We start from the raw sequence: 27,861 nt of genomic DNA on the forward strand, positions 1-27,861 counted from the left end.
ATGCTGATGCTATTCAGCAAACATTTAGTAAATTAGTTTCGGTATTCTATTTAAGTAAGTACTATAAAATATCAAAATATTAGTGAGCAATTATATTTTCTTGTCTTAAAAAATATCTCTCTATTAACTCATATCAAATGTACTCATTTAACTTATCAACACAGTCATAAATAACACTTCCATGAACACAAAACAAATGCTGCCAAGTCATTTTCGGGCATGACAAGAGCAGTAATAGTCATTCCCGATAGATAAATATTTCCGTTATCTTTACATGCCTCGTTATCGAATAGATGGGTGCTCTACTAGACAGAAGATCCGGAAAGTACGATTAACACGTTTCTTTAGTTCAGACATTGTCTATTGAAATTGGGGAAGCAAAATGTACAACTTTGTTGAGGAGGGACCACCACAGACAGAAGAGGGCGGTGGTAAATTATCTGGTTTCAGCTTCAAGAGAGTAGAGATTGTGCTTATGCTTCTAATTGTGTTAGCTACAACGATAACGTCAAAAACTACGCAGCTGACTTCACCACCGTCATCAGAAACGCTGTCTCGAAGAATTGATTGTTTTCCGGAAGCCAAAGGAAAAGTGGAAAATTTAACTAAAGAAAAATGCGAGGAGCGGAAATGTACGTATGACCACCAACCAGGTGATTTCGTGCCGGACTGTTACTTTTCAGAGCACGTGGGTTACAGGGTTGTAGGACAAGAGAATACAACGTTTGGCGTAAGAGTACACCTTGAACTGAAAGGAAATGGACCGTTCCATCGAGAAATCAGACAAATCGTCATGGAGGTTGAAATGAGGCACAACGATATCCTTCATTTCAAGGTAAGGTGTAAACTTAATTTTGCTTGACATAAACTTGCTTTTCTCGCAGTGATAAACCTGAGTATATAATAATCTCATAGGAAAACAACAACAAAAATTGCATGAATTTAAAGTGTATGTTATTAACCATCTTGCAAACATACATTTAACTTTAAAATGAAAACAAGAGCACTAGATTTGTTTTTTTTGTGTGCAACTCTTTTGGTAGCATTTGCATTAAAATCTCACATGTCACATGATTACAGTTGTTACTTTCGTTATTTAGAGAAGAAACTGTGTCTTTGAAAACTGAAAAGACATTGACGTCTCAGTTTCATTTGTAATAGTTCTTTATTTTATTTTATGCTGAACATTTCCAAGTATTTCTTGGCATTACGTGGTTTTAGTTGTATTCAACCCAACAGTGTAAATGGCATCTTTGTCTCATTACAAGATTGGTACCGAAAGTTGTATTCAACCAGTCAATATTTGTTTCTTCTGTTGACTGCATGCATTCAGGTTTCAATTTTAAGAATCCCAGTACCTTTTTGTTGAGTGCACGCATTCGGGTTTAAATTTCTTGTCTTTGAAACTAATCTTCCGTCAGCAACAGGGTTTAGGTTTTTAGTATTAAACAGATAAGAGCCACTTTGATAACACGAGGAAAAATACTGTCATTATAAACATACGTAAATGCCCTGTATTAGTAGTTTCAAATGCAAAATATGTTTTAACCCGAAATTCGGCTACAACAGTAAACGGTCAGTAATTTTTAAGATGGTTTACCAATTTCGAATTCCACCTGTACTGCAGTCGACTTCGAGCATGGTAGACACGTATACTACGCTGGTTGATCACGGTCTAGTTAGAAAGAATATCATACATCCTCATCTGCCGGCGCAAAATGGGCTCCGTATTCTGGAAACATCATATGTAAGAAATGCAAGCACATGTACAAAACCTCTACAATAATTCATGATGCTTAATCCATAGCTACGTCATAGACATTTGGCAGTCGCTTGAGGGACGGAACCAGGCCGTGTTCAGGTCCGACCTTAAAGTTTGCGAGACATAAGGCGCCACGTTGTCAGCGGGCCCGGCCCGTGGAGTTACTGCAGTATGCCTAAAATTTTGTTTAATGGAACCAGCCCCAGTATTCTCAAAACCTGTCAACCACAAAATTTAAGTTCGAACTCAAGATCCCAAAATCATATACGATGCTTTGAGTACATCTACGCCAATGAAATAAATCATTATGAAGAGTGATTAAAGTTACGAACTTTTGAAGTTTTTTCATTCTTCTGGTTAAAGTCATAGACTGGCAAAGTTGTTGGACCTCAGGGTTGAATTTCTCGCGCAAACAATTTTTAGAGAATACGTGACCAACGTACCTAATTATGACCTTTCGTTTATATAATGTGAGAGCGAAATCAAGTTGGTAACTTATTCCTTATTCCTTATTCCCGATTCAATAAGGAATAAGTAACCAGTTACTTATTCCCGATTCAAATATTTTCAAATACATTTGAATACTTATTCCTTATTCACACCGAGTTTTTGTATTTATTCATTATTCCCAATTCAGTGTGTAATTGGTTACCACTTATTTAATGCAGATGAAAGCGTTTTAGGGCATGCATTGGTGTAATCCTAACCTGATTGGAGAAATACGAGTGCTATATAAAGCTGAATATAGATAGTTCAGGGACTATATGTAGAAATGGTTTAGGATATTGATAGGAATACGTGTTTAGTCATTTGATACAGGATTAATTAGGTGTGTTAGGCATTTGGGTCCTGTCTTGTGATGCGAGGCGTTAAGTATTAGTATTCGGGTTCGAAAAGCTTAATAATGACTCAAGTAAAAGGGAAACCACAAAAACCACACAAGTGTGAAATTGGAGATTTCTCTTGTGTCATGGTCATTTCCTTAAAGGAGAATTATGCGGAGCAGTTGACTTGAATACTGTCTTGAAGTCCTTGGAATTGGGGAACTATGCATACTTGTAACCAATTTCCAGAAATTGGGGTTATAAAGGGGAGTGGAGGGCGGGTAAAGCACATGACGCAAGAAGATTATATCTTACTTATACAATTTGGTCGTTAAGTATCATCTTTAAAGAGATTTGACAAGGACCCTTCTTGAGATGTTATCTCTTGAGGATAGTGTAGTAACGAAAGAAGTCCTGAGAAATTTCGTTGAGCCGATTTCGAGAAATCAGCTGGATGACGGAGGTCTCGTACGACACATACCGTAAGATTATAACATAGACCCTTCTTTGACATTTTATCTCTAGGGGATAGAGGTCCATCCACGAAAAATGTCCTGACGAATTTCGTCGAGAGGAAACATCATAATAAGGGACGCTCTATAAATACCTGGTATTACCCCACCCCACCCCCGAAAAAAACTAACAAAAACAACAACACGCAGATATTAATATACTGTAATATACTGTATCGATAGTTTGTTCTAATTGAACACCTGCTAAGAGGATTTTGATTTCAACGTCTCCATCATACTATCTAACTAGGTACACGTTCTAACAGTAGAAAAGGTTGGGGTTTTTTTTAAATTCATTGAGGTGATTTCGAGAACTCTGCTGTTAGATGAAGGTCGAGTAAGACACATGACGTGAGAACATCATATCTTTATACACCTTCTTTGAAATTTTATCTCGAGGTGATAGAGTCAACTCTCGAGCGAAGTCCTGGCGAATTTCGTCGATAGCAAACCGCGATATAAGGGGCTTCCGATTGGTACCAGGTATGAAAAACACGCATATATTAATAGACTGAATCAAGAGTTTGTACTAACTGAACTTCTGATTTTAGGATTTTTATTTCAACGCCTGTTGGACAGGACCTGGTTAGGCATCCGTGCTAAAATTTTAAAATTTAAAAAAATAAATAAATACGTTGAGTCGATTTCGAGAAAGTCGCGACCACATAAAGGTGGTCGGGTACAACACATTCCGCATGAAAATTGTATTTTACGTAATATATTTGGGCCATTGAGTCCCTTCTTTAAAGAGCTTGACATAGGCCCTTGTTGACATTGTATCTATAGGAGAATTGAGTCCATCTACGAAAGAAGTCATGACGAATTTCGTCTAGAGGAAACAGGGAAATACGAGACGCCAGATGGGTACCGGGTATGAAAAACACTCAATTATTAATAGATTGTATCAATAGTTTGTACTAATTGACCCCTTACTTAAAGGATTCTGATTTCAACGCCTCTCTTAGGGTATCTAAATGGGGCCCCATTCTAACAGAAGGAAAAGTTTGAAGAAAATTCGCCGACCCAGTTTCGAGAAATTCGCTGCTAGAGAAAGGAGGTCGAGTACAACATCTAACGTCGTACAGTTGGGCCATAACGTCCCCTCTTTAGAGTTTTGATATAGACCCTTCTTTAATATTTTATCTCTAGGGGATAGAGTGCATCCACAAATAAAGTCCTGACGAATTTCGTCGTGTGGTAAGAGCGAAATAAGAGGTATCCGACGGGTACCGGGTGTGAAAAACACTCACATATTCATAGATTGTATCAATAGTTTGTACTAATGGAACCTCCACTTAGATGATTTTGATTTAAACGCCTCTTGGACATTATCTAGCTAGGGACCCTTTCTAACAGCAGGAACATACATAAAAATTGGTCGAGATAAATTTGATAAATTCGCGGTTTGTGGAGATAGAGTAGAACACATGCCGTAATATTATATCATACGTTATATTTGCAACACTACGTCACATTTTCTTTGAGTTGTGACTTAGACACTTCTTTGATATTTTATATCTCGATGACTAAGACCACCCACAAAGGATGTCCTGATGAGTTTCGTCGAAAAGAAACAACGAAATAAGGGGCGCCCATATGGGTACAGGCTATGAAAAACACGCAAATGCTAATAGATTGTATCACCAGTTTTTAGTGATTGTACTCCGACTTAGAGAATTTTTATTTCAACGTCTTTTGGACAGTATCTAAATAGGGACCCGTTCTTAATGTAGGAAAGGTGTAAAGAAACTTCGCAATTGGAGAAAAATGGTCGAGTACAACACATGCCGTCAGAAAATGACGTCATACCTAATCAGTTGCGCCATTACATCCCATCTTAAGAGTTTTGACATGGACCAGTCTTTGATGTTTTATCTCTAGGGGATAGATCCATCCACGATGGAGGTCCTCAAGAAATTCGTCAAGAGGAAACGACCAAATAAGGGGTGTCCGATGGATAGCGGAAAGATTACAGTTCTCACCCTCCTTGATTTGTCTGCAGCACTTGACACAATAGACCTTGATATATTACTTCACCGTCTCCAGCATGTATTTGGCATTCAGGATACAGCCTTACTGTGGTTCAAGTCCTACTTGGTCAACAGGACACAAATTGTATTTGCAAATGGCTTCTTTCCATTGAGTTTCTATCATATCTTGACTTCATTTTGGTTTGAGTAGAGTGCAGATTTGCTTTTGCGACCTCACAAGCCTTTGACAACTTATACTTTAAATTGGAAACATAATCAAGAAGATTAATTTCAGACTCTTCATTAGAAAGAAGTTTCTCTATCAGTAACTTCAATGGTCCACGCATAGTGTCCAAAAACCAGTTCAAAGGGATTGAAGCCTAGAGATTCTTGAACTGAATCCCTAAAAACAATAGTAAATGAATGCCTTCGTCCCAATCTTTACCCATATGAAAACAATATGATCGAATCATATTTTTCAAAGTCTGATGGACTCTTTCTAATGCCCTTTGGATCTCAAGGTGACATACAGAAGATATGAATTGTTGGATGCCTAATTCGTACATAACTTCCTGGAAAATTCCAGACATGAAATTTGAGCCTTGGTCAGACTGGACAGATTTGGGAAGGGCAAATTAAGTAAAACAAAAACTTTATCAAAGCTTTTACTATTGTTTTAGATTTTATCTTCCTCAATTGAATTGCCTCTGGAAACCTTGTTGACGCACACATAATGGTCAACATGTATTGGTTACCTGACTTGGTCTTAGGTAAGGGACCAACACAATCTGCCATAATTCTACTTAATGGTTCGTCAAAAGCAGGAATAGGTTGTAGATGAGCCTTAGATATTTTCTGATTGGGTTTTCCTACCATTTGACAGGTATGACAAGATCTACCGTATTTACTAACATCACGTTTGATTTTTGGCCAATAGAAACGAGTCAAGATCTTGTGATGCGTTTTATTAATCCATAAATGACCAGCCAATGGAGTTTCATGGGCCGGACTAAGTATTTCCTGTCTGTAAGGTTTTGGAGCTACAATTTGATATTTCACTGACCACTCATCACCAGCAGGTACCTCGGTAGGCCTCCATTTTCTCACAAGAATTCCATTTTTAATGAACTAACATACAGGAACTTCAGTATATTCAGTTTCACTAATGGCCCTTTGCAACAAACAGGAGATTGCAGGATCTTTTACCTGTTCGACGACAAGTGATTGTCGTTTATCACACTGATTAGAATAAAGAGAATGTGTAGTTAAAAGAGGATCACTGTGATCAATGCCTTCTGATTGATCCAAGCAAGGAGTCAAAGTGACCTCATCAAAAGCCTGACCAATACACGTGTCATCTAAAGGAATACTTTCCTTATCAACATCATTCTCAAGAGCTTTCTTTGCCATAGCTCTGGTAACTGCACAAGCTGCGAATAAATCAGGGAATTCGTTTTCAATTGGATCGACTTTCTGATCTAAGCAAGGCTTGTCAGTTACAAGTGGCTTAACCACAACCTTGTCTCCAGCTAGGTCGTTGCCTAGTAATAAATGAATGACCTCAACGGGTAAAACAGACACCGTGCCGACTGTCACGGGTCCTGAGACTAAGTCTGATGACACATTTACACAATGGAGAGGAACCTTAACAAAGCCGCACTCTATTCCCTAAAAAAGAACACTCTCGTTAGAGAAACACTTCTCAGAAAAAGGCAAAATACCTTTGTCCCTTAAAATTTTAATAGGAATAGGATTGGCCGAATCAGCCATGAGTAATATAGAACCCTTCGATATGAATGGTTCATAATTGTCCATAATAAAATCAGACTGGGGTTTATTAGACCCAACAAATGTATTGCTTTCAACACATGCCCGTGACCTTGACCTCTGAGAAATAAAACCATTTGGAATAGGTCTGTCTTGATTCTGATGCCTAGTTTTCAACTTGTAGCAATCAGAAATAACGTGTATTTTCTTCTTGCAATACGTACCCGTAGGAAGAGACAATGATCTTTAATCAAGCTTATCCGAAACTTGATATTTAGAAGTTGTACCAGTTTGAGTTTTAGAAGCGCTTGTATTAGGCTGAAATACTTTTCTGCCAGAAGACTGTTGAGTATTTACAAGAGGATCTTTATGAGTTAAAGAATACTCATCAGCAGATCGAGCAGCATTTTCCAAAGTTTCAATCTGATGCTCGTCAAAGACTTAACGCCACTATGGACAGAGTTTTTGAAATCTTCAAGTAATAAAAGTTGTCTGAGACTTTCACAATCTCGTTCAACTTTCTTGGCTAATTACCATCTATCAAATAACTGCTCTTTCTTCCTAGCAAATTCGACATGAGTTTGTCCAGCTTCTTTTCTATAGTTTCTGAATTTTTGCCGATTTACTTCAGGGACTAACTCATAGCCCTATAAGATGCACTCTTTAACCACATCATAGTTACCACTTTGGTGAACTGACAGTGAATTGCAAATATCACTACCCTTACCAGTGAGTACACATTGTAATAATTTAGTCCAATGCTACCTTGGCCATTTCGGGGCCGCGAGTGGCCGAGTGGTCGAAAGCGCTCACCGTTCCGGATCACTGCCATCTCACCTCTGTCTGCGTGGGTTCGAGTCCAAGGATAGGCTAGCGTGGGCATGTGGGAAAGCCTGCCAGTAGCTTCTCGTGGATCGGTGGTTCTTCCCTGGGTTTTCCAGGGTTCTTCCTCCACCAGTTATACTGGCCGCCATGTATAGCCTATCTTGTGCTGAAAATGGCATTAAACCCTACAACAACAACAACAACCTTGGCCATTTCAAATTTTCAGCAACTTTTTCAAAACGAGTAATATATTTGTTTGTTCTTTTTCTCTGAAAGGGGACACTAATCTAATATTCTTTGCAAGATCAAACTTAAATTTGTATTTGAAGTGGAAATATGATTTTCACTTACCAGCTCCATTTCTTTTATTCTAAATTGATATTCCATCTCTTTCTCTCGTTCTTCCTTATTTAATTGCATTTGTATTTGTTATTTTTGTAATTGCACTTGTTTTTCTTTCTCTCTTTCCTGTCTCTGTCTCTCCTCTTTCTCATATTGTAACTGCATTTGTTTTTCTTGTAACTGCATTTGTCTTTCTTTCTCTTTTTCTTCCGCTTGTATTTGCATTTGTCTTCTCTTTCTTCTTTCTGAAGCTCCTGCTTCCTCATCTCAAATTCAATCTTGTATTTTAATTCTAATTCCTTCGCTTTTATGTCAGAGTCTAATACAGACTAACGGAACGAAACCAAAGCATTTTTATCCAAAAATTCTTTTCTACCAAATACTGAACCAAAATATTTCTTATTTCTTGTTTCGTTAAGGAAGCATTTACCTTAGAAAGATCGTATTTTCTAGCAAGTTGAACCAATTCATCTTTTTTTAAAAGACCTAATTGTTACTTGGTAGGATTTGAAAGAAAGATTTCCACTTTTGATGACGTTTTAGAAAAAGTTTGTCGATTTCACTTAGATTAAAAAAAACATGATGATTTCAAATTTAAAAAAAAAAAAAATGTTTTTGAAATATCTTAGCCAAAATTCAAAACCCCGGACAAGCCCCCAATTCATATGTTACGTGTTTAGGTTCGAAATAAACAGCATCACAAGAAAGAGTGAAAACAACAAGCTTTGAACAGTCTAACAAATAATTCATTTCCCTGGAGAAAAAAAAAATAATATAAAAATAAAAAATATGAACTTACGGTTTCAAGAATCAAATCTGAAAAACAAACTCCAAGAACAATCCACGAATAAAATTTTAGATGTCCAAATGATATAAATGTTCTAATGAATTAAAGTTCGAGTCCCAACGAAGAATCCAAGTTAGAAGGCGATGACGTATGCTGTATTCTTTTCAATGCTGTTGTCTATAATTCCTTGTGGAAACACAAGAAATAATCTTCCGGTTTTTGAAATCCAAATAAAATTTTAAGAAATGTCTTTGTTCAAGAATTCTGTATGAGGACAACAACTATTTCCAGAGAAACGAATTAATCTTTTAGAATCCAAAGAATCTAAAGAAAAATTAACATTAAATTCAAAAACTGGCTACGACAGAAGGAAACGACTTCACATCAAACGTTTATAAGCCCCGACTGTAAGACTCATCTCTAAGCATCGTTATTAAAACTAATTAATGCACAATTTTGGAAATGCCTAAATGCAAAATAAAGGATCACGTGATCATGTTTACATATAAAATATCACCTAAGCCCTGTATATCCTTATTACTCCGAGAATAAAACTTGTTTACTTCATTAAAACCTATTTACAAGTCGAGGGTCACATAGCCAAAACAACTCGATCTCAACCTTACTATTCCCATAATAAAAATAAATATAAAGACGTCCCTTGCAATTGAAGCAGTATAACCACCCGCCGGAGCAAGCACAATTGGTCGAAGGTCGCTCAACAGGAAAAGGCCAGGCTGGTGAATTTAAAAAGTGTAGGGACAAGGACTTTCGTCCACCAGGATACATGCGCTACAAGACTCGTCCAAGAAATGCGGAAATCTTGCGACAATACACATTTGAACTGATGATATCTCTTGTCTCATTATTTCGCACTATTCTTCCCTCTGTGTGTTGATCTTGATCGAGTAACGACGCTCGACCACGATCGTGCCGGCGATACAGTCAGTTACACAGTCGGCGACTCTGCGACCAAGTCTGCGACACAGTCGACAATTCTGCGACTCACTCGTGTACCCATTCGGTTGCTCTGCGACTAAGTCAGTGACACAATCGTCGACTCTGGCACCCAGTCGGCGACTCTGCAACCGAGTCTTTAGACCCAGTCGGCGACTCTGCGACCAAGCTGGTGAACCTGTCGGTGACACTGCGACATAGTAATCGACACAGTCGGCGACTCTGCGACACAGTCAGCAACACAGTAGACGCTTCTGCGACCCAACGGTGACTCGGCAACCACAAGCCACCCAGTTGACGACTGTGACACACAGACAACCCAGTCGGCGACTCTGCGACACAGTCAGCGACACAGCCGACGAATTTGGAACCAGTCGGCGATTCTGCGACACAGCAACACATTTGACGATTCTGAGACTCACTCGGAGACCCAATCGGAGACTCGGCGACCAAGTCGGCGACTCAGCGACCGTGTCAGCCACCGAGCCAGTGATTCAGCGATCCAGTCGACGACTCCATGACCCAGTCGTAGACCCAGTCGACGCTCTGCAACCAGTTCAGCGACCCAGTCGGCGACCTGGCGATCCAGAACGACGATCCAGTCGACGATCAGCGACTCAGTTGACGACGTAGTCGCCGACCACAGGACACCCACTCGCGACAAGAAGCCAGAAATATGACGGCATCCTGCTGAGACAGAAATCTGTCGCGCTCTGGAGCACCAGTCCTCAGAGAGATTCAGCCGGGTATCACTCTAAATACAAACAACTATCATAAAGAACGCGAGATAGCTAGAATCGGTGTAGTGTAGCCGATATAATTTCCGCTACAATAGTTTGACCCAATTAAAAACCTACTTAGAGAGGATTTTTATTTCAACGACTCCACGATGGTTTCTAGGTAGGTATGTGCTCCAACAGTAAAGGTTGGAGAAAATTTTATGAGCTGATTTCGAGACATTTGCGGCTATATAAACGGGGTCGGTTAAAATATATGCTATAAGAAGAATTTACATTATGTTTATAGTTGGGAAATTACGTACCCCCATTAAAGAGTTTTGACATGGACCCTTGATTGACATCATAGGTGGACTCTATCTCCTAGATATTAAACATCCATGGAGGTTTCATTTTAAGACTGTATATAGAATAGACGTAATGGCCCACATGTATATAATCTTAAGGCATGTGACCTGCTCGACTTCCTTTATTTAGTCGCAAGTTTCTCGAAATCAGCTCGACGAATTTTCTTTAAACTTTTTCTGCTGTTAGAATGGGGCCTTATTTCGAAACAGTATACGAGGCGTTGAAATCAAAATTCTCTAAGTAAGGTTTCCATGAGTACAAATTATTGATACCGTTTATTAAATTTTGCGTGTTTTTCATACCCGGTACCCCCGTAAGGCGCCCCTTATATCGCTGTTTCGTCTCCACGAAATTCATCAGGACTTGCTTTGTAGGTGGACTTTATCTCCTAGAGATAAAATATCCATGGAGGGATCGTGTCAAGACTGTATAAAGAGGGAACTAATGGTCCAAATGTATATTCAATATTGCCTTCACTACCTGATGTTATCAGTACTTCTTTCTCATCGGGGGAATTCCCATCATTTTCAAAACTGCCACTATTACGCCTCTGTTGAAGAAACCAATTCTTGACCCAAATTATTTCAAGAACTACCGATCTGTTCTATCTTCTTACTCGTTTAAAAACTATTAGCTAAAGTTTTTCTCTTCCAACTTGTATATCATCTGAATTCAAATGTCTTTTTTAGCAATGTACAATCTGCATATCGCTCTCACCATAGTACTGAATCTGTCCGTCTGAGAGTAGTTAACGACCTTCTCTCTGCTTTGAATTTTGGAAGGATTAAAGTCGTCTGTCCGCGGAATTTGACAAAATAAACCATGATATTTTAATTCACCGTGTCCAGCACGTATTCAGTATTCACGATACAGCCTTACTATATTTCAAATTCTTCTTTGTCAACAGGACACAAACTGTGTCTGTATTTGGAAAACATTCCAGCCAAATCTGTTTTGCTGTTCCACAAGGACCTGTTCTCGGCCCGTTCTCTTCATTCTGCACAATCATCCGCTCTCAAGCATCGTAGACCGATATCCTGTGTCTCACCAATCGTGAGCTGATGACACTCAAATATGCAAATGTAGCTACCCTGTTGGAGGCGAGGCTACGATCTAAAGCGTAGAGAGGTGTATTTTTCGATGTGAAGACGTGGATGACATGTAACAAGCTGCAGATGAATGATGATAAATTGAAGCCATCCCGATCAATACGCAAAGACTTTATCATTCATATCCTTTACCTCAAACAATAAGTATCAGCAATATTAACATTAAGTTTACACATTACGAAACCTAGGTGTCACTCTCGACAGTAGACTCTCATTGCACAATATGTAATGAACATATGCAATGCTGCGTATATGGTGCTGAGACGCATCAGCTCCATACACAATTTTCTTTCGGTTGATGCCATTAAAACAGTTGTGTATTCCTTATCATTTCGACTGTTTGGTCTTAAACAAAGAAACAGAAAAGATAAAAAATCAGCAAGTTTTGTAAAATTCAACAAACAATTTTTTCTCTCTAAAATACGAAGTGAAACTGTATAAAAAAAAACTTAAGGTATTGCGAATTAAATCCAAAAACATCATAGAACTACTAACACATGTCCTAATGAATAAAGTTCAGAATAAACTTTAGTGGTTTCCCAATAAATCCAACGCTGAAAGTTTTGATGTGCCTGTGATGGCCACAGTAGTAATGATGTACCAACAGTCTTTTGTGGAATCACAATATAATATCCAAGAATGTATCCTTTCTTAAATAAATTCAAGTCTCTATTTCCAAGAATATTATTTTAAATGTTTAGAGCGTTCGCCTCGGATGTGGGAGGTCGCTGGTTTGAACCTCAGACGAGTCATATCAAAAACTAATAAAAATGGCACTATCGGCTGCTTCGCTAGGCGCTCAGCATTAAGAGTTAGTGTTAGGACTGATCGGCCTGGTGTCAGGATAATGTGACTTGGTGGGACATCATGCTACGTGTCTGCGGCATGATGCCCTAGTGCTGGACATCAATATAAGATTTATCTGCAACACCGAAGACATCGTAGCGATATGCCTGAAAAATCGATAAAGCTACGTTAAAAATACAAGTCACACACACACACACACACACTATACTACATTTCGTTGACTGGCTGCAGTCCAGTATACCTACCTGACATAATCTATGTGTATACCCCCTCTAGAAACTTACACACCTCTTCGAACACCCATATTTTAATTGTTCCCACTGTTAAAACGAAGTCGTACGAACAATGCACTTTTGCTTACAAAGGCCTAGCTCCGTGGAACAACCTGCCCATAGATCTTAGAAACGAGGACAATGTGATATCATTCAACTGTGCTCTTAAAACTCACAATTACATCTACAAGACCAAACTTAAAGACTTTATAATGTTTATTACCTTAATCACTCTCAGCATGTTCTTGTTTTGTAATTGTATGGTGTTTGTTTTAGTAATCTTGTCGTTGTATATGACTTTATGTGTTATCTAATATTGTAAAGCGCTTAGAGATTCTAAAGATTAGGCGCAGTCCTAACTCCACATTATAATTATTATTATTATTATTATTATTATTATTATTATTATTATTATTATTATCATTATTATTATTATTAACTTTATGTTCAGAATTTAATAATCATTTCAAGGGAAATTTAATAAGAATTATGAGATGTAATTAATTGTTATAGAGAAAACAAAAACTGAGAAATATAAGTTTGTCCTTTGATGTTTTACAACTGTTAAACTTCACACACATTCCACATAACAGTTGTTTTATCGCATCCTGGTATTTAATACATTCCACATAACAGCTCTTTCTTCGCACCTTTGTATTTAATACATTCCACATAACAGATATTTCTTCGCACCCTGGTATTTAATACATACATTCAACATAGCAGTTCTTTCTTCGCACCCTGGTATTTAATACATTCTACATAGCAGCTCTTTCTTCACACCTTGTTATTTAATACATTCAACATAGCAGTTCTTTCTTCACACCTTGTTATTTAATACATTCAACATAGCAGTTCTTTCTTCACACCTTGTTATTTAATACATTCAACATAGCAGCTCTTTCTTCGCACCCTGGTATTTAATACATTCTACATAGCAGCTCTTTCTTCACACCTTGTTATTTAATACATTCAACATAGCAGTTCTTTCTTCACACCTTGTTATTTAATACATTCAACATAGCAGTTCTTTCTTCACACCTTGTTATTTAATACATTCAACATAGCAGTTCTTTCTTCACACCTTGTTATTTAATACATTCAACATAGCAGTTCTTTCTTCACACCTTGTTATTTAATACATTCAACATAGCAGCTCTTTCTTCACACCTTGTTATTTAATACATTCAACATAGCAGTTCTTTCTTCACACCCTGGTATTTAATACATTCAACATAGCAGTTCTTTCTTCACACCTTGTTATTTAATACATTCAACATAGCAGTTCTTTCTTCACACCTTGTTATTTAATACATTCTACATAGCAGCTCTTTCTTCACACCCTGGTATTTAATACATTCTACATAGCAGCTCTTTCTTCACACCTTGTTATTTAATACATTCAACATAGCAGTTCTTTCTTCACACCTTGTTATTTAATACATTCAACATAGCAGTTCTTTCTTCACACCTTGTTATTTAATACATTCAACATAGCAGTTCTTTCTTCACACCTTGTTATTTAATACATTCAACATAGCAGTTCTTTCTTCACACCCTGGTATTTAATACATTCAACATAGCAGTTCTTTCTTCACACCTTGTTATTTAATACATTCAACATAGCAGTTCTTTCTTCACACCTTGTTATTTAATACATTCTACATAGCAGCTCTTTCTTCACACCCTGGTATTTAATACATTCTACATAGCAGCTCTTTCTTCACACCTTGTTATTTAATACATTCAACATAGCAGTTCTTTCTTCACACCTTGTTATTTAATACATTCTACATAGCAGTTCTTTCTTCACACCTTGTTATTTAATACATTCTACATAGCAGTTCTTTCTTCACACCTTGTTATTTAATACATTCAACATAGCAGTTCTTTCTTCACACCTTGTTATTTAATACATTCAACATAGCAGTTCTTTCTTCACACCTTGTTATTTAATACATTCAACATAGCAGCTCTTTCTTCGCACCCTGGTATTTAATACATTCTACATAGCAGCTCTTTCTTCACACCTTGTTATTTAATACATTCAACATAGCAGTTCTTTCTTCACACCTTGTTATTTAATACATTCAACATAGCAGCTCTTTCTTCGCACCCTGGTATTTAATACATTCTACATAGCAGCTCTTTCTTCGCACCCTGGTATTTAATACAGGCTTCTCGTGATTCATGTTATCTCTATTGTGGACACAAACAGTGCATAAGGATATCTAGATGATAGTCATCCTTGGGATACAATCACTGTACATGGATATCTAGATGATAATCATGCATGGTATTAAAACACTGTACACGGATATCTAGATGATAATCATGCATGGCATAAAAACACTGTATAACAGTTATTTATAGCAGTAATATGACAAAGTAAATAATGAACCATACTCAATAAAATTTGTGTGCTTTTTTCACAGAGCAATGTTGCTTAGCTCTAAAGTCTTCGATGCACACTGTGCTTGTTGCCTTACAGCCACCTTTGTTAAGGCGAGACACCATGCCTTCGTCGCTCCATTCATTTATTTGTTGGTCTGAGCATCGGTCTGAGTCCCGAGTGGCCGAGTGATCTAAGGCGGTCGCCTTTACAGATCACTGACATTTCGCCTTTGTCCGCAAGGGTTTGAGTCTCAGCTCGACCAGCATGGGTATGTGTCAAAGTTTGTCAGTAGCTAAACGTGGGTCGATGCGTCTTTCCTGGTTTTCCCGTGTTCATCCTTCACCAAATATACTGGCTGGCATGTCAATTCACCCGATTGTCGGTCTTACTGTATCGTATTTACTCTACATAAAATGTTGCACCCATTTCTATGTTTGTAAGCAGATTAACCGACCATATTTGCGCACTTTAAATTTCAGTCTTTTAATTTTATTTTCTTTTGCGATAGATACATATAGCGTTAACAAGGCAGTCGACGTGCATAGGTTAAAATTTGGCACAATTGTTCAAATTTGGTATGATTTCCTACTTTTTGCGTAACATTTAATAGTGACATATTGTTTTGTTCGTACTAAGTATAACACCGTTAGTTGGGATTTTGCAAAATACCTCAGCTGCGTTGCCATGTTTGTGTTCTGATTGCTGCTTGTTTGGATTTTAAAACATTTGTTTCTTGTTTCTTCATAAGATGTAAATTTTCCTCGGGCGACATGTCTTGGCAGGTTATATGCATTTCTGTCAACTTTCAGAAATGGCAATGTCGAAAAGACTGCTGAAAACTTGGACTGACACACATTTATAAACATATATAGGATAAAATAAATGTGTGCATTTTTGCGTCGTTGTATACATTGCAATCTTGTGACTTTACCGATGATTAATTGGTGTCATCTTATAAAAAAGACCTACCACTGACAACATAAACGCGATTTCAACCTGAGATGTCTATCATGGTACGGTCCAGGCGGTATCCTCAAATGTTTTGAAAACTTGATAGCTGACTGTTCACTTTGCATGCCACTGTAGTGTTGTAATAATAAACCCTATGTAATGTGGAAACTATCTCCAAATCATTGTATAAAGAATTAACAAGCTGGGCCAATCAGGTTAAGACCAGTCAGGTTAAGACCACTTCACTATTATGCTCAGATCTTAAATGTTATATAATCATCCTAAGACCATAGTGGTATAAGTTTATTTATCAAATCTGCGTAAAATCCATTACCGATTCGGTCTCTAGTCGTAACAAACTCAGTCAGTTAAACACAAAATCACCTTATAAATACGTGTCGCACATGATCAAACTCATCCAAAATCTTGATAATATAACAATGATATAATAAGCTAAAATCAGATCACAAATGGAGTAGTGACACACAAGAGCGCTTAAAAGCTCACTGAATATCAGATGTATGATCACCTCATTAATATGCATGGTTCCTGCTCATTATCAAAAATCGACATTATGATACGAGACCTGATGCCAAGTTTTGTCAAAATCTGACCAGAGTGTGATCTCCAGAGTGGTAATAACTAAACCAATCAGACGCAAGATTACCTCAACAAAATGCACGTATCTCACGATGCTTATAGTATCCTATATTTGTACAGGACATCGTTTAGATAAATGACTGTATCTAAGTCAGGCCCGGCCCTAGCATGTGTGGGACCCAAGGCAGCATGCGGGGCCCAAGGAAGCAAGCGAGGAGCACGCGGCTCCAAGCAAAAAAAATGGATTTCGAAGTTGATATCCTGAAAGCGCGGAGCCAAAGGCTGTTGCCTTGTTCGCCTTGCCCTAGGGGCGGGCCTGATCTAAGCTGTATTTCGGTAGTTTATTTACATTTTCACATGGTCACATACCAGTCTTTTTCTTCATGCAGACTTTGTTTGTTCTTAACCTACTCGGGCAAATCTATGTCAGTTGATATTTATCTATGTGCAGTGGTCAATATTCGAACCTGTCTAACATTCATTTTGTACTTGTGTTATTTCCTGACTATATATATATATATATATATATATATATATATATATATATATATATATATATATATATATATATATATATATATATATATATATATATATATAAGTCGCAGTGACCATTCCTGAAAAACTCCACAACCATCTTATACTTACTTGTGCTCCGTTTTGTGTGGCATAATTGTTTTCGTTGTTTTCAAAATGTCTAACGAGGTGCAGCTCTAATGATTTTAATTTTGATTTGTAATGTTCTCGTATCAGAAATATGACTGCCACAATGGTAACAAGCTCATCCAGTCTGCTGCAAGATCGTATTGTCTGTATGCGTGGATCTTGCTAAGTGTCTTCTGAGATCTTGACAATATAAGCCCACACTCCAAGTTTGATCAAATTCGGACCCAGAGTGTAAACATGTTGCTGTTGATGGAGGCCGCACGAACTTCGACGGCCGCAAGACCACTTCATAAGCTGGCTTGATCTTACGGCCAGATGAGCTAATTTGGCAAAAATAAGAAATCTTGTAGAAGGACACAAGGCATTTCAAATGTATTTATTAAAACTGAAATCTGATCATATGCTACGTACTCTCTATTGCTCGTAATGGACCTCTTTTTTTCAATACAATAAAGCTAAATTAGAAATTTAAGCTTAAAACAGATACAAGACATGTACAATAATGCATGCACGTTTCTGGGTGCAATAAGGGACACATTTTCACTAGAGCTATGTCATTGGAATCCTCGGTAACTCATTTGGTTTAGCATTAAAAACAATCCAAAAAATGGGAATACAACAATATGAATGAGAAGGAAAATAATGCAATATCACGTACATGGCTTAAAAATAAAAAATAAAATAGGTATTAAATACTGATAGTAAGGTATTCCGAATAAGTCATTTTTTTTACAGTTAGATGGTTAAACCTATGCCTTAGAAACACTTAGAAGGCAAGATACTCCATGGACTTCGTACCCTCGACTTACACGCATCCCACAGATCCCTTGCCTGCTCGTTACACCCTCTCCCCCCGATGCAAGCGTTTTTTCTTGCTCCAACACTGATAGGTTACTTGAAGTAACCACCATTCGTATTATCTGATTCCCCGTCTCTTCTAGTCATTTTCTGGAACAGGAAAATATTATTGTAAAAGATTTGTCAAATATGCATCTTGAACATTTCCACCTGGATTTTGCGGTTGTCAAACTATTTTGGATCTGTATAAATAATTTTACTTTTGCCATAGAGTATATGCATTGGTGTAAGCAAATTTCGTTTAGGACGTTATAACTAAGTGATTAGAAATCAAAGCTATTTTCACATCTATTTTAAAGCATGCCCACATTCCTCCAATTTCACTGCACAGGTTTGATTGAGGAATAAAGAAACAAAAATCATCCACTATTGGAGAGACAAACGACACCAGCCGAGGAGAGAGGTTGGGTGTTGGAATGTGCCGGTCGCAAAACACATAAGTGTAACATTTATAAACACACGCACAATTTCTGACTTACAACACAGGGTTTTTTACACTACAGAATCATAACGATCGTCGTTTGTTAACCGTTTGCCTAGATTCCGTAGCCATTTACCTTTGCCCATCACTTTTTTACCCTGTGGCATTACTGATATTAATGTGCCTTTATCACCCTCCAAGAAACAATTTTTTTTTTTAATTTTAGTTTGACGACCCCGTTTTCAAGAGGTTTAAGGTCCCGAAAGGTCCGGTTCTCCCTGATACAAAAGCCATAAATCCTGTATATGAACTGAGAATAATTCAGAACGACAGCCTTGCCTTCCAAATAATTAGAAAATCCAATGGCAGAGTCCTGTAAGTATATTTTTTATTCTTCTTCCTGCTTGTTTTTTATATAAAAATCTGTTCGTTTGCTTATTTATTGTGATTAATCTTTCTTGAAGAAGGATATGTGTCCCACCAACACACACACACACACACACACACACACACACACACACACACACACACACACACACACATGTTGTTTCTCATATGTTGCATGGGGAAATACCTCATACCCGGACGTTCGTGACAACTCGTTGGCATAGTCCACAAAGATAGTGAGCGGGTATTCCTGATAGGCCTTTTTGAAGTACTGCAAAATGATACGCTGTGCAGATAGCCATTGCTGGGTGCTAGGTTTCTTCTTCCTCGGTGACCTCCAAGCCATGTACTTGATAGAACTAATAACATTCTTGACATTTTTGGGGTTGTTATGGTTTCATGTATTCCCAGTTCTTCATAGCTCTGCTCTAGATTATCCTCTTCTTCATTTTCCTCATCAGTATTCTCTTCTTCCGTTTCTACCATTTGTTCTCCCGACTTCTGTTCTTCTTCTATCTATGTCGGTATCTCAGTTTCAGTGGTAGCATCATGTGTGATTATGTCCTTCTGAATTTATGCATCCTTCATTTTTTCTCCTGCTGAGTACTTGTCTGGGTAGATGTTGTAGATGTTGAGATAATCATTTGGAGAGCCTTTATCGGGTGTGGGTGTCCATGTATGCTACCTAAGTTGCTAGCCGGAGTAACGGAGTGGTTATTCGCCTTGTTCTGTTCAGGTTTCCTTCTCTGGTTACGTTTCCTGTTTCTATTCTTCTTTTTGGCTGTGCAATAGTCTCCCTCTCCTCCGATATTCAGGTCTTCGCCCTTAGTGTTAGAGTAATAAACAAGGTGTAGACTACAATTGATTAATTCTTTGAATCAAAGTGGCGGGTAAGGAATCAGAGCCACAACCCCCAGGCGTTAATACACTCTAAGAGTGCTGTTAATTAAGCCGTCAGGTAGCGAAACAAGGTGTTCCATGCTACCCTAATGATAAGCTATCTTGAGTGGGAATAGACCCAACACACACACACACACACACACACACACACACACACACACACACACACTCATGTTTCAGTCTGCCTCTAGCAAATTAAGCAGATGAGTGGGAGTAGTACCAGCACTCAGGTATCTCTTTGGTATGTTATTTATGCGCGCTTTGCACACTTAATTAATTGGTGTCCGGCCGAAACATGGCAGGATGTAGGATATGTAGTCGGCGTTGATTCCAGGGTGTTGGCCTAAAAATTGTCTTGCACGAATCTTGAATATTGAATACAGTATTGACGAAAAATTTCCTGAGAATGTTTAAAAAAGAAACTGTGCTGTTTTGTATTTTCTTATTCGAGGTGATACCTCGGATGACAGCCGTTTGTGCTATTTAGATTTCTGGTTTGTCACCTTGTGTGACTGGCCCTGATGGTCATGGGCTTAGACCACCTTATATAAGCTAAAGTTTTATGGGTCTAACATAACCTATTTGTTTTTGTAAATCTTTCCATTTTGATGCATAGTTTTGGAAGTCTTCCTTTTTTCTTCCGCGACAATGATACCGCCTTCTCTAAGGTACCACCACAAATGTACCGCAGTGTTATGGGTGGAAAGGCCATATAATAGTAAGGACAGTGCGGAGACCATTTATTATGTTCCAGAATAGCTGAAGCTTTATTAATACATAGATCCATGCACAACGTCAGACCACAACTGAAACAGCGCACTTCATATCCATGTCCAGCCTCAGGTCCCAAATAGACAACTCCTGTTCTGGCTAAAACACGCATAGTAGGTAATCCTTCCCTGTCTTTATACCATTTTTTAAACGTCTCCAATCGACTGACACAAACTTGGAGTCCACAGTGGATCCCTCACTAGATTTTCGCTGTGTCGAAGTCATCATTCATGTTGGTGACTATCGTCTTGGAACCATTTTGTATACCGTCATGTCCTTATGGTAAAGTGAAGTGGTTTGGAAAACACACTCGCTTCTGGTACTCGATTTGATAGTTTTTACAAAGGTCGATTGACGATTTGGTTTGTTGGTAAACGTACTATTTTGTGCGGTTCGTAGGTGGTCACACTAAAGTCTTGATCCTTCCCAGTTTGCAACGTTTCTTTCAGCACACTAAAGTTGACCACTTGACTCTTGCGATGATCCATTGTTGATTTCTCGTCGTTTGTCCCGGTATTCGTAGCCATAAGTATTGCACTGCCACTAGCAAAACGTAGAATCTTGTCGTCGGGGTGCTCGTCCGTCGAGGCTTCTACGCGGTCGCCTTTGTGTTTACGATGACGGTGACCATAGCCATCGATGTAGATGCAAATATCCGTATCAAATTACAGGACGCGATCTCCTAATTGGAGTAAGGCTTCGGACAATTTTAAGAGCTCATGAACTGTCACGTAGGCCACAATGATGACATTTACAAATTCGTCGGCCTCTACAAACTCAAGTTTTTCTTTGAAATTGACCATGATCAAGCTTTCAACAATGACGTCCACGTGCTTCATGTTTTTGGTTTTTGTCTTGAATCATCTGAAAGTAGTGGAAAGATTCTGTCTTGTGTAAACATGGTCGTTGTGTCTTTTTTCCTTACAAACAATTCAACATCACTTTGGAAAACGATCGTCGTCGTTCTTTTTTCTCCACTTGGTCTAAAGTGATGCCTTCCTGGTCAAAGTATTCCTCTTTGAATTTATTTTGGTCTTCGGGAGTTTGACAGCAGGAAGGATTACCGCAAGCTTCTTGTTTCAGTTTCGAAAAACATTCACGTACTCCGCGAAAATTCTTTCCTTAATCTTGTCACCCTTTTGGTACTATTGTGTCTTCAGAAAGTGGTAAGTTTCGCACACTTCTAATAGCTGGTATTCTAAGTACCGAGTTTAAAACAATTACGCTGATTGACGTTATGTCAACGAGCGTTCTTCCTGAGTGTGATGACAAGGTTGGTCCTGGTTAAAACTTTCGGCACAAGTGCGACACAAAGGAAACATCGGTTTTCCTTGGCAATTGTAAAATACAAACGGGATGATACACGTCATTGGGAGGCACGACATTGCATTTAATCAATCTTTCGTATTGTCGAATGTTTTGAACATCGATTTGTTCCGTCAGCAATTGCGTGGTAATCTGCTGAATAGTGACAATATTTGCACACGTTAGGATAAAGCGAACATACGACCAGGTATTTGATTTCTTCTCCTTTCTCTTCATCGGCGTGGTATATTAAACATGTACTATTCGTTCGCCCTCCATACAAACTGTCCTGCGGGTCCAGAGGGTACAACAGATTGTAACTTTCCGCAATGCGTTTAAACTCGGGATCGGTTTTCAAACGGTGATCGTACTCGTGTTCCCACGTTGCCACTACTTAGTATCATTGCTGTTCTAACTTCAAGCGTCGTTGACAAGTGCCCTCGTGCAAGTCTTCCTTTGTACATTATAAAAACTGATTTTTGGTGTTACGTTGAGGGTAGCATATCGGACATCCATGAAATAAGCATCCGTTAAACGATCTTAGGGTCTTCTAAGTCCCAGCCATCCACCGAATACGTTCCGATGGTCTATTTATCTCCACCGTGTCTGACCTGTGGGATCCATTTGTCTTCCTTGTCGTACAAGTAATACAACCAACGCAGAGCTTTGACCGAGTATCGACGTTTAACAAAGTGCCTCGTTTAAGGATGTATGACAGACAGGGTGTTCTCTGTCATGAATCGTTTACGATACACGAAGGAGTACACTTTGGCAATGGTGCAGGCTTCTTTCAAGGGCTCTATCCCTCCGTGTGAAAGTCGGGGGTGTCCGAGGCGTGAGTTTGGTACTAACCTTAGAAAGCTTCTCGTTGTGCGGTGCGCTTGTTGTCGTGGTTGTAGTAGTGAGCATTAGGCAGATGTGACTGTAAGGTGTGTTGATTGTCTTCGGTATTGAAAAAGTGCGGAAATAGCCACTGGTTATTTCTGTCATTCCAAACGTTTAAGGAATTTGACTCAACAGCATGGCTAAATAGCTCGAATTTTAAAACTGTACTTGTCCCACTTGCATGGAAATGATTTTTGCTCCGCTTAAAGTGACTTTAGGACGTTCTGTGCTTTGTTCCGCATAGTATTTCATAAGAAAGTGTCCCTGTTCTCCCGAGAAATTGTGAGCCATCGCCGTGACATGGCGATGATAATCTCCATAAAATTTGATGTCCTCTTCACTCCACGTGGCGTCGATAGGGTCTAAGATCCACTGGGCCAAATCGGCCAAAGTGTTAGGCCCACGAAAGAATTGTCCACGCCTTCAAGGGGCAATAGACTAACGATAGGCTCGCGGACGCACTTCTCGCACGCTCGATGAGCCTCACAGAAATTAGGAATGTGAATGCCGGTCTCTTGAAATCGAAATAAAAGATGAAATTACCTTTCTTCTTGTATTCTTCCTCCTGCTCATGCTTCGACTGGTAATTTTGAATGTAGCATTTCTGTTTGAAGTCCACGATTTAGTGAGAAATGTGACATCGTTTCTTCCCTGGATAAACTTGTGCCTTTGTATTATTGCTACATATAACTTGTCCACAAGTAGAGCACAATCACTGGAGTTGTGAACCTTGCGTCTTCAGATGTTGTTGGTAACAGGTAGGGCTGACAAACGTTAGCTGGCAAGTAAGGCAATGCACTCGTTCTTGTCCTTCGTCAAGACAGGGTTTGGATGCCAAACATCCTCGATATTTCGATCCCCAATGCTTGTGTTGTACTCGATTGTTGGAATCCATATTCGCATTTCTCACAATAATCACCATGTCCGAGGAATGCGGAGATACTGGTAATCACATCGAAATGTTCATCATGATGATAGACGTGAATGTATGTTTCGTCTTTGAAATTGTCGCCTCGAAACAACAGACCTCCACTCACTTCTTGAGGTGCACTTTCATGTTCAGCTTGGAGCTAAGACATCTTGCATTTCTTTTTTCATTTCAGAAATGCCACATATGGTGTCTTTGGATTTTCCGGCTTGCTGTGACAGGAGTTCTGCTTCTCTTCGTTGTTTGGCTCGGTCTGATCTTTGAATAATTTTCCAGGCTTGTTTACATTATGCCGTGTTATTCTTTCCGGCAAACGTTCGTCCCACGAAGATAGCACGAGCTAAATTCATCTTGTCTTGAGCGTTGTTAATTTGAACGATGCTACGTTTGATGTTCTGAAGGTCGTTCATCAAAAAAAAAAAATATTACGTTGTCTGGTCCGATTTGGAAGAGAAACCTGGGTCATGTACAATGTCGCTTTTCCATCGGTGGTGTGAAACTTGTCGTTGGAATGCTAAACGTGTTGAATCTTGTCGATGACTTTGGAAGGTGTGAATTCTGCTGGGCTGTTAAACTCGATCCAAACGAGTGACATCAAACTGCCGTGATAAATGGACAGTCTGAAGACATGGTCTTCTTTGGCTTCACATTGTCGTTTCAGTGGGGTTAACAAAGAATCCCACGAATCGGTGATGAACTCTTCTGCTTTTTCCAACTGTACGTCTGACTTGAAACTTCACCATGTATGCCGTGGTTCTAAATTTTCTGGAAGAGCGATTATCCGTCTCTTGAATGTGGTAATACTTTTCGTGTAATACGGCTGGTGGACTTTGGCTAGCTGTAGACTTTCTGCGTCTGGATGCAGAAGTAGAAGGTGTGGATTCTAGCTCACACATTCGTCTTCAAAATCACTGGCATGAATTTGAGCCAAGACTTCAGCTCGTGTGCGAGGCGATATGTCACGTTTCTGCCTCTTACTTTCTTACCCTTTCTCAAGTGAAATTGTGCGATCATTTCATCTTGATTGCAAAATATATGTATTGTGAGTGTCTTCCCTCAGATTATTCATTTCACTCTCAACTATTCAAGAAGATGGAATAACCAACAAAGATCGAACTACTGATCAAAGCTTTGCGAGGCGTCATACAAAGGTTTTCTTTAGAGAAGCCGACGGACTACTCCCCCTCCTTTCCAAATAAAAGTCGAGACACTTGCTACATCTGTCAGAAGAAAGGACATTGGTCTTCAGAATGTCCAGAACGTTAAAGTAAGACAGGCGTCAAGAGAGACAAAGATCAAGATACCTGTTATCATTGTCAAGAGAAAGCACACTGGTCTTCAGACTGCCCTAAGATCCGTTCCAAGAAAGAACAGGAGGAGGAGGAAAGGACTTCCGACCATGAAAAAGCTGTACCCTTCAAAAAGCACGAAGAACCTATACCCGTCCAGAAAGAGAAGAAAAGAAGACGAGAAGAAAGTGAGGAAGAGGAGGAAAACCTGTGACATTGACGAAATTCAAATGGAAAAAAAATGAAATAAAAGAAGACAAAAACATTTTTAGTGATGTGTTGTAAAACTTCATTGTTACTTCTACCAGAATAGACCAGAGAGAAAAACGTGTCTCTTGGATTTGATTTTTTAAATAATAATAAGGATCTACACTCACACACTCACGTTGTACATCATGTGGGAAAAAGGATTTACATTTTACTTGATTTGGCAAACTTTAAGTAGTCACTCTTTTCGAGAAAGGTTGGTGGCTCTGAAAAGGATCGTTGGGTGTTTTCTTTTTTAACAAACTCAGGAACGGGATGTAATCAGCTTTAACTGCCTTATACATTTTCCACAGCCAAGGCCTACTTCTTCGATGATTTGGTAGAGATCACTTCTGTTAGTGTCTCAGGAGTAGTGGGAGTGTTAACTGGGTTGGACTGTTTGGCTCGGGAAAGTCTTTTTTCTCTTGGGTCGAGTTAAAGAAGTCTGGTACATTTGTTTCAGACTCGTTAACTCTGCCAAAAAGTCTAATAATACCATAACCGTTTGACTTTCATCGTCCTTCTTCTCTCATAGACCTAGTTTCTTCTCTGCTTCTTCTTCTTCCTCTCGTTTTCTTCTTGCGTCTTCTTCCCGCTGTTGAATAAGAAAGGCTTGGTCTGCTTCTTTCTGATGTTGCAAACATTTCTCCAATTCTTCTTTCTGCTTCTGTCTAAAAAACCTCGACTTGAGGTAAGGAAGGAGAAGGTGGTGAAGGTACTGGTAACGGAACAAATTCTTGAGAAGATTAAATATCACTAAATCTCAATTAAAATCATTCTCCTCTGGAGGTATGACTGTGTTTGCTTTGGTAGCTGTCATGCCATCACTCCGTTTGTCCACTGCCGGTGCACCCCAATACATCGTCTTCTTATGTTGGCACCACACGACTCCGTTCCAGCAGAGTTGGAGGTGTCACCCTGTTTTTCGTTTCTAAAGGTCATGGTTTGTGATTTATGTATCCCCCGTCCTCACAATTGTGGATTTCATATGTGATATTTTTTTATTTGTATTCATTTTGTTTTATATAAACTTTTTAATTTTTTTTTAATTTATTTTTTTTTTTATTTTTTTTTTCGTCAGGGTTGATCTTTGTTTCGTTTCGCCATATATCTCGAGTTGTCCCTGCATGCGGGTTCTCAGTTGTACTCCGTTAGCACTCGGTACGCAGGTCGGTTTCCATTCTCAGGTCAATACTTACAAACACTAGTGCTTGTGATTGTTTGCTTGCCTTGAACCCGACATGCATGAAACTTAGGATCGAACTCGTTTTCCCTTTGCGAAAGTTCAGGGTGAAAGTTTCCGCTCCCATCCCCATTTCGCTATCTTTGTTATTTTTGAGTGACTTGCCATAGTCATAAAGTCTGGTGTGGTGCTGTTTGTGTGTGTTGTGTTGTTACTGCATTTTAGATATAGACTGGCACTATCTAGATCATATCTTAAGAGTTTTGGGTTAACTATCTAATTTTCAGTAGTGGCACGGTAGACTTGGTATTAGTCCCTGGGGTGTAGTTCTATCTGTACTTGGATAATTGTTTGATTGCTTTCCGAGCTGGGGTGTAATTAATCATTGGTAGTTATTGTTCCAAGATTCCTGGCATCATAAGCTAGAAAAGATTTTAATGGGATAGTTTGGATACAGGTTCGTCATATGGTGTGTCGTTTAGGAGGTTATTCATATTTAGTTGTAATTTCCGCTTGTTGTTTTATTTTGTTTTTATTTTTTTATATAAAAATATATATTTTTTTTAATTATTATTATTTTTATTTTTTTGCGGTGGATTTGAGAGACTCCGCGCTCTGCCTGAATTTTGTAACGCGTGTTTGGGTTGGTGTCCTCATTCCATTCACCTGTTCTAGTGACAAGATGTGGACTATGGTAGAGTCGTCTACCATCATATCGTCGATGCTGTTGAACCCGGACTATCAGATGTATGTGAAATCAGCATGTGCTATCACAAAGACCGCATATACGGCTGTTTGGAAACGAAATATCTATATAGGCAGGCAAGTCTGTCTGAAGCGAGTCTTACTCTACTGTCCTTAATGTCAGAAGAAGTTTGAGGTAGAGAAGAAGACCTGTGCGATGTTCCCTATGTTAATTGAGTGGTGTTAACAAAATCCCAACGGCCCTTGTCAGAGCCACTCCATTGTTCGAAAAGATCTCTTGCCAATTTTTTTTGTGTCTTTCTACTGTATATGTGTTTGTTTGTTTATGCTGACCCATACACGCTTGTCCCTA

At 38.8% G+C, this 27,861-nt stretch overlaps 1 protein-coding gene across 1 annotated transcript in view; it reads left to right on the top strand.

The window, feature by feature from the left end:
* Window positions 1–266: 266 nt before the first annotated feature.
* The window catches only part of LOC149806565 (maltase-glucoamylase-like), a 301,187-nt gene continuing 273,592 nt past the window's right edge, over window positions 267–27,861 (top strand). The window contains exons 1-2 of the mRNA XM_089954697.1: window positions 267–835; window positions 19,137–19,285. Coding sequence (XP_089810823.1) covers window positions 383–835; window positions 19,137–19,285 — 602 coding nt within the window. The 5' untranslated portion in view covers window positions 267–382. The remainder of the gene's footprint in view (window positions 836–19,136; window positions 19,286–27,861) is intronic.

This window comes from Sinohyriopsis cumingii, chromosome 1 (assembly GCF_028554795.1).
Source record: "Sinohyriopsis cumingii isolate HCF-2022 chromosome 1, ASM2855479v2, whole genome shotgun sequence".
Lineage (NCBI taxonomy): Eukaryota > Metazoa > Mollusca > Bivalvia > Unionida > Unionidae > Sinohyriopsis > Sinohyriopsis cumingii.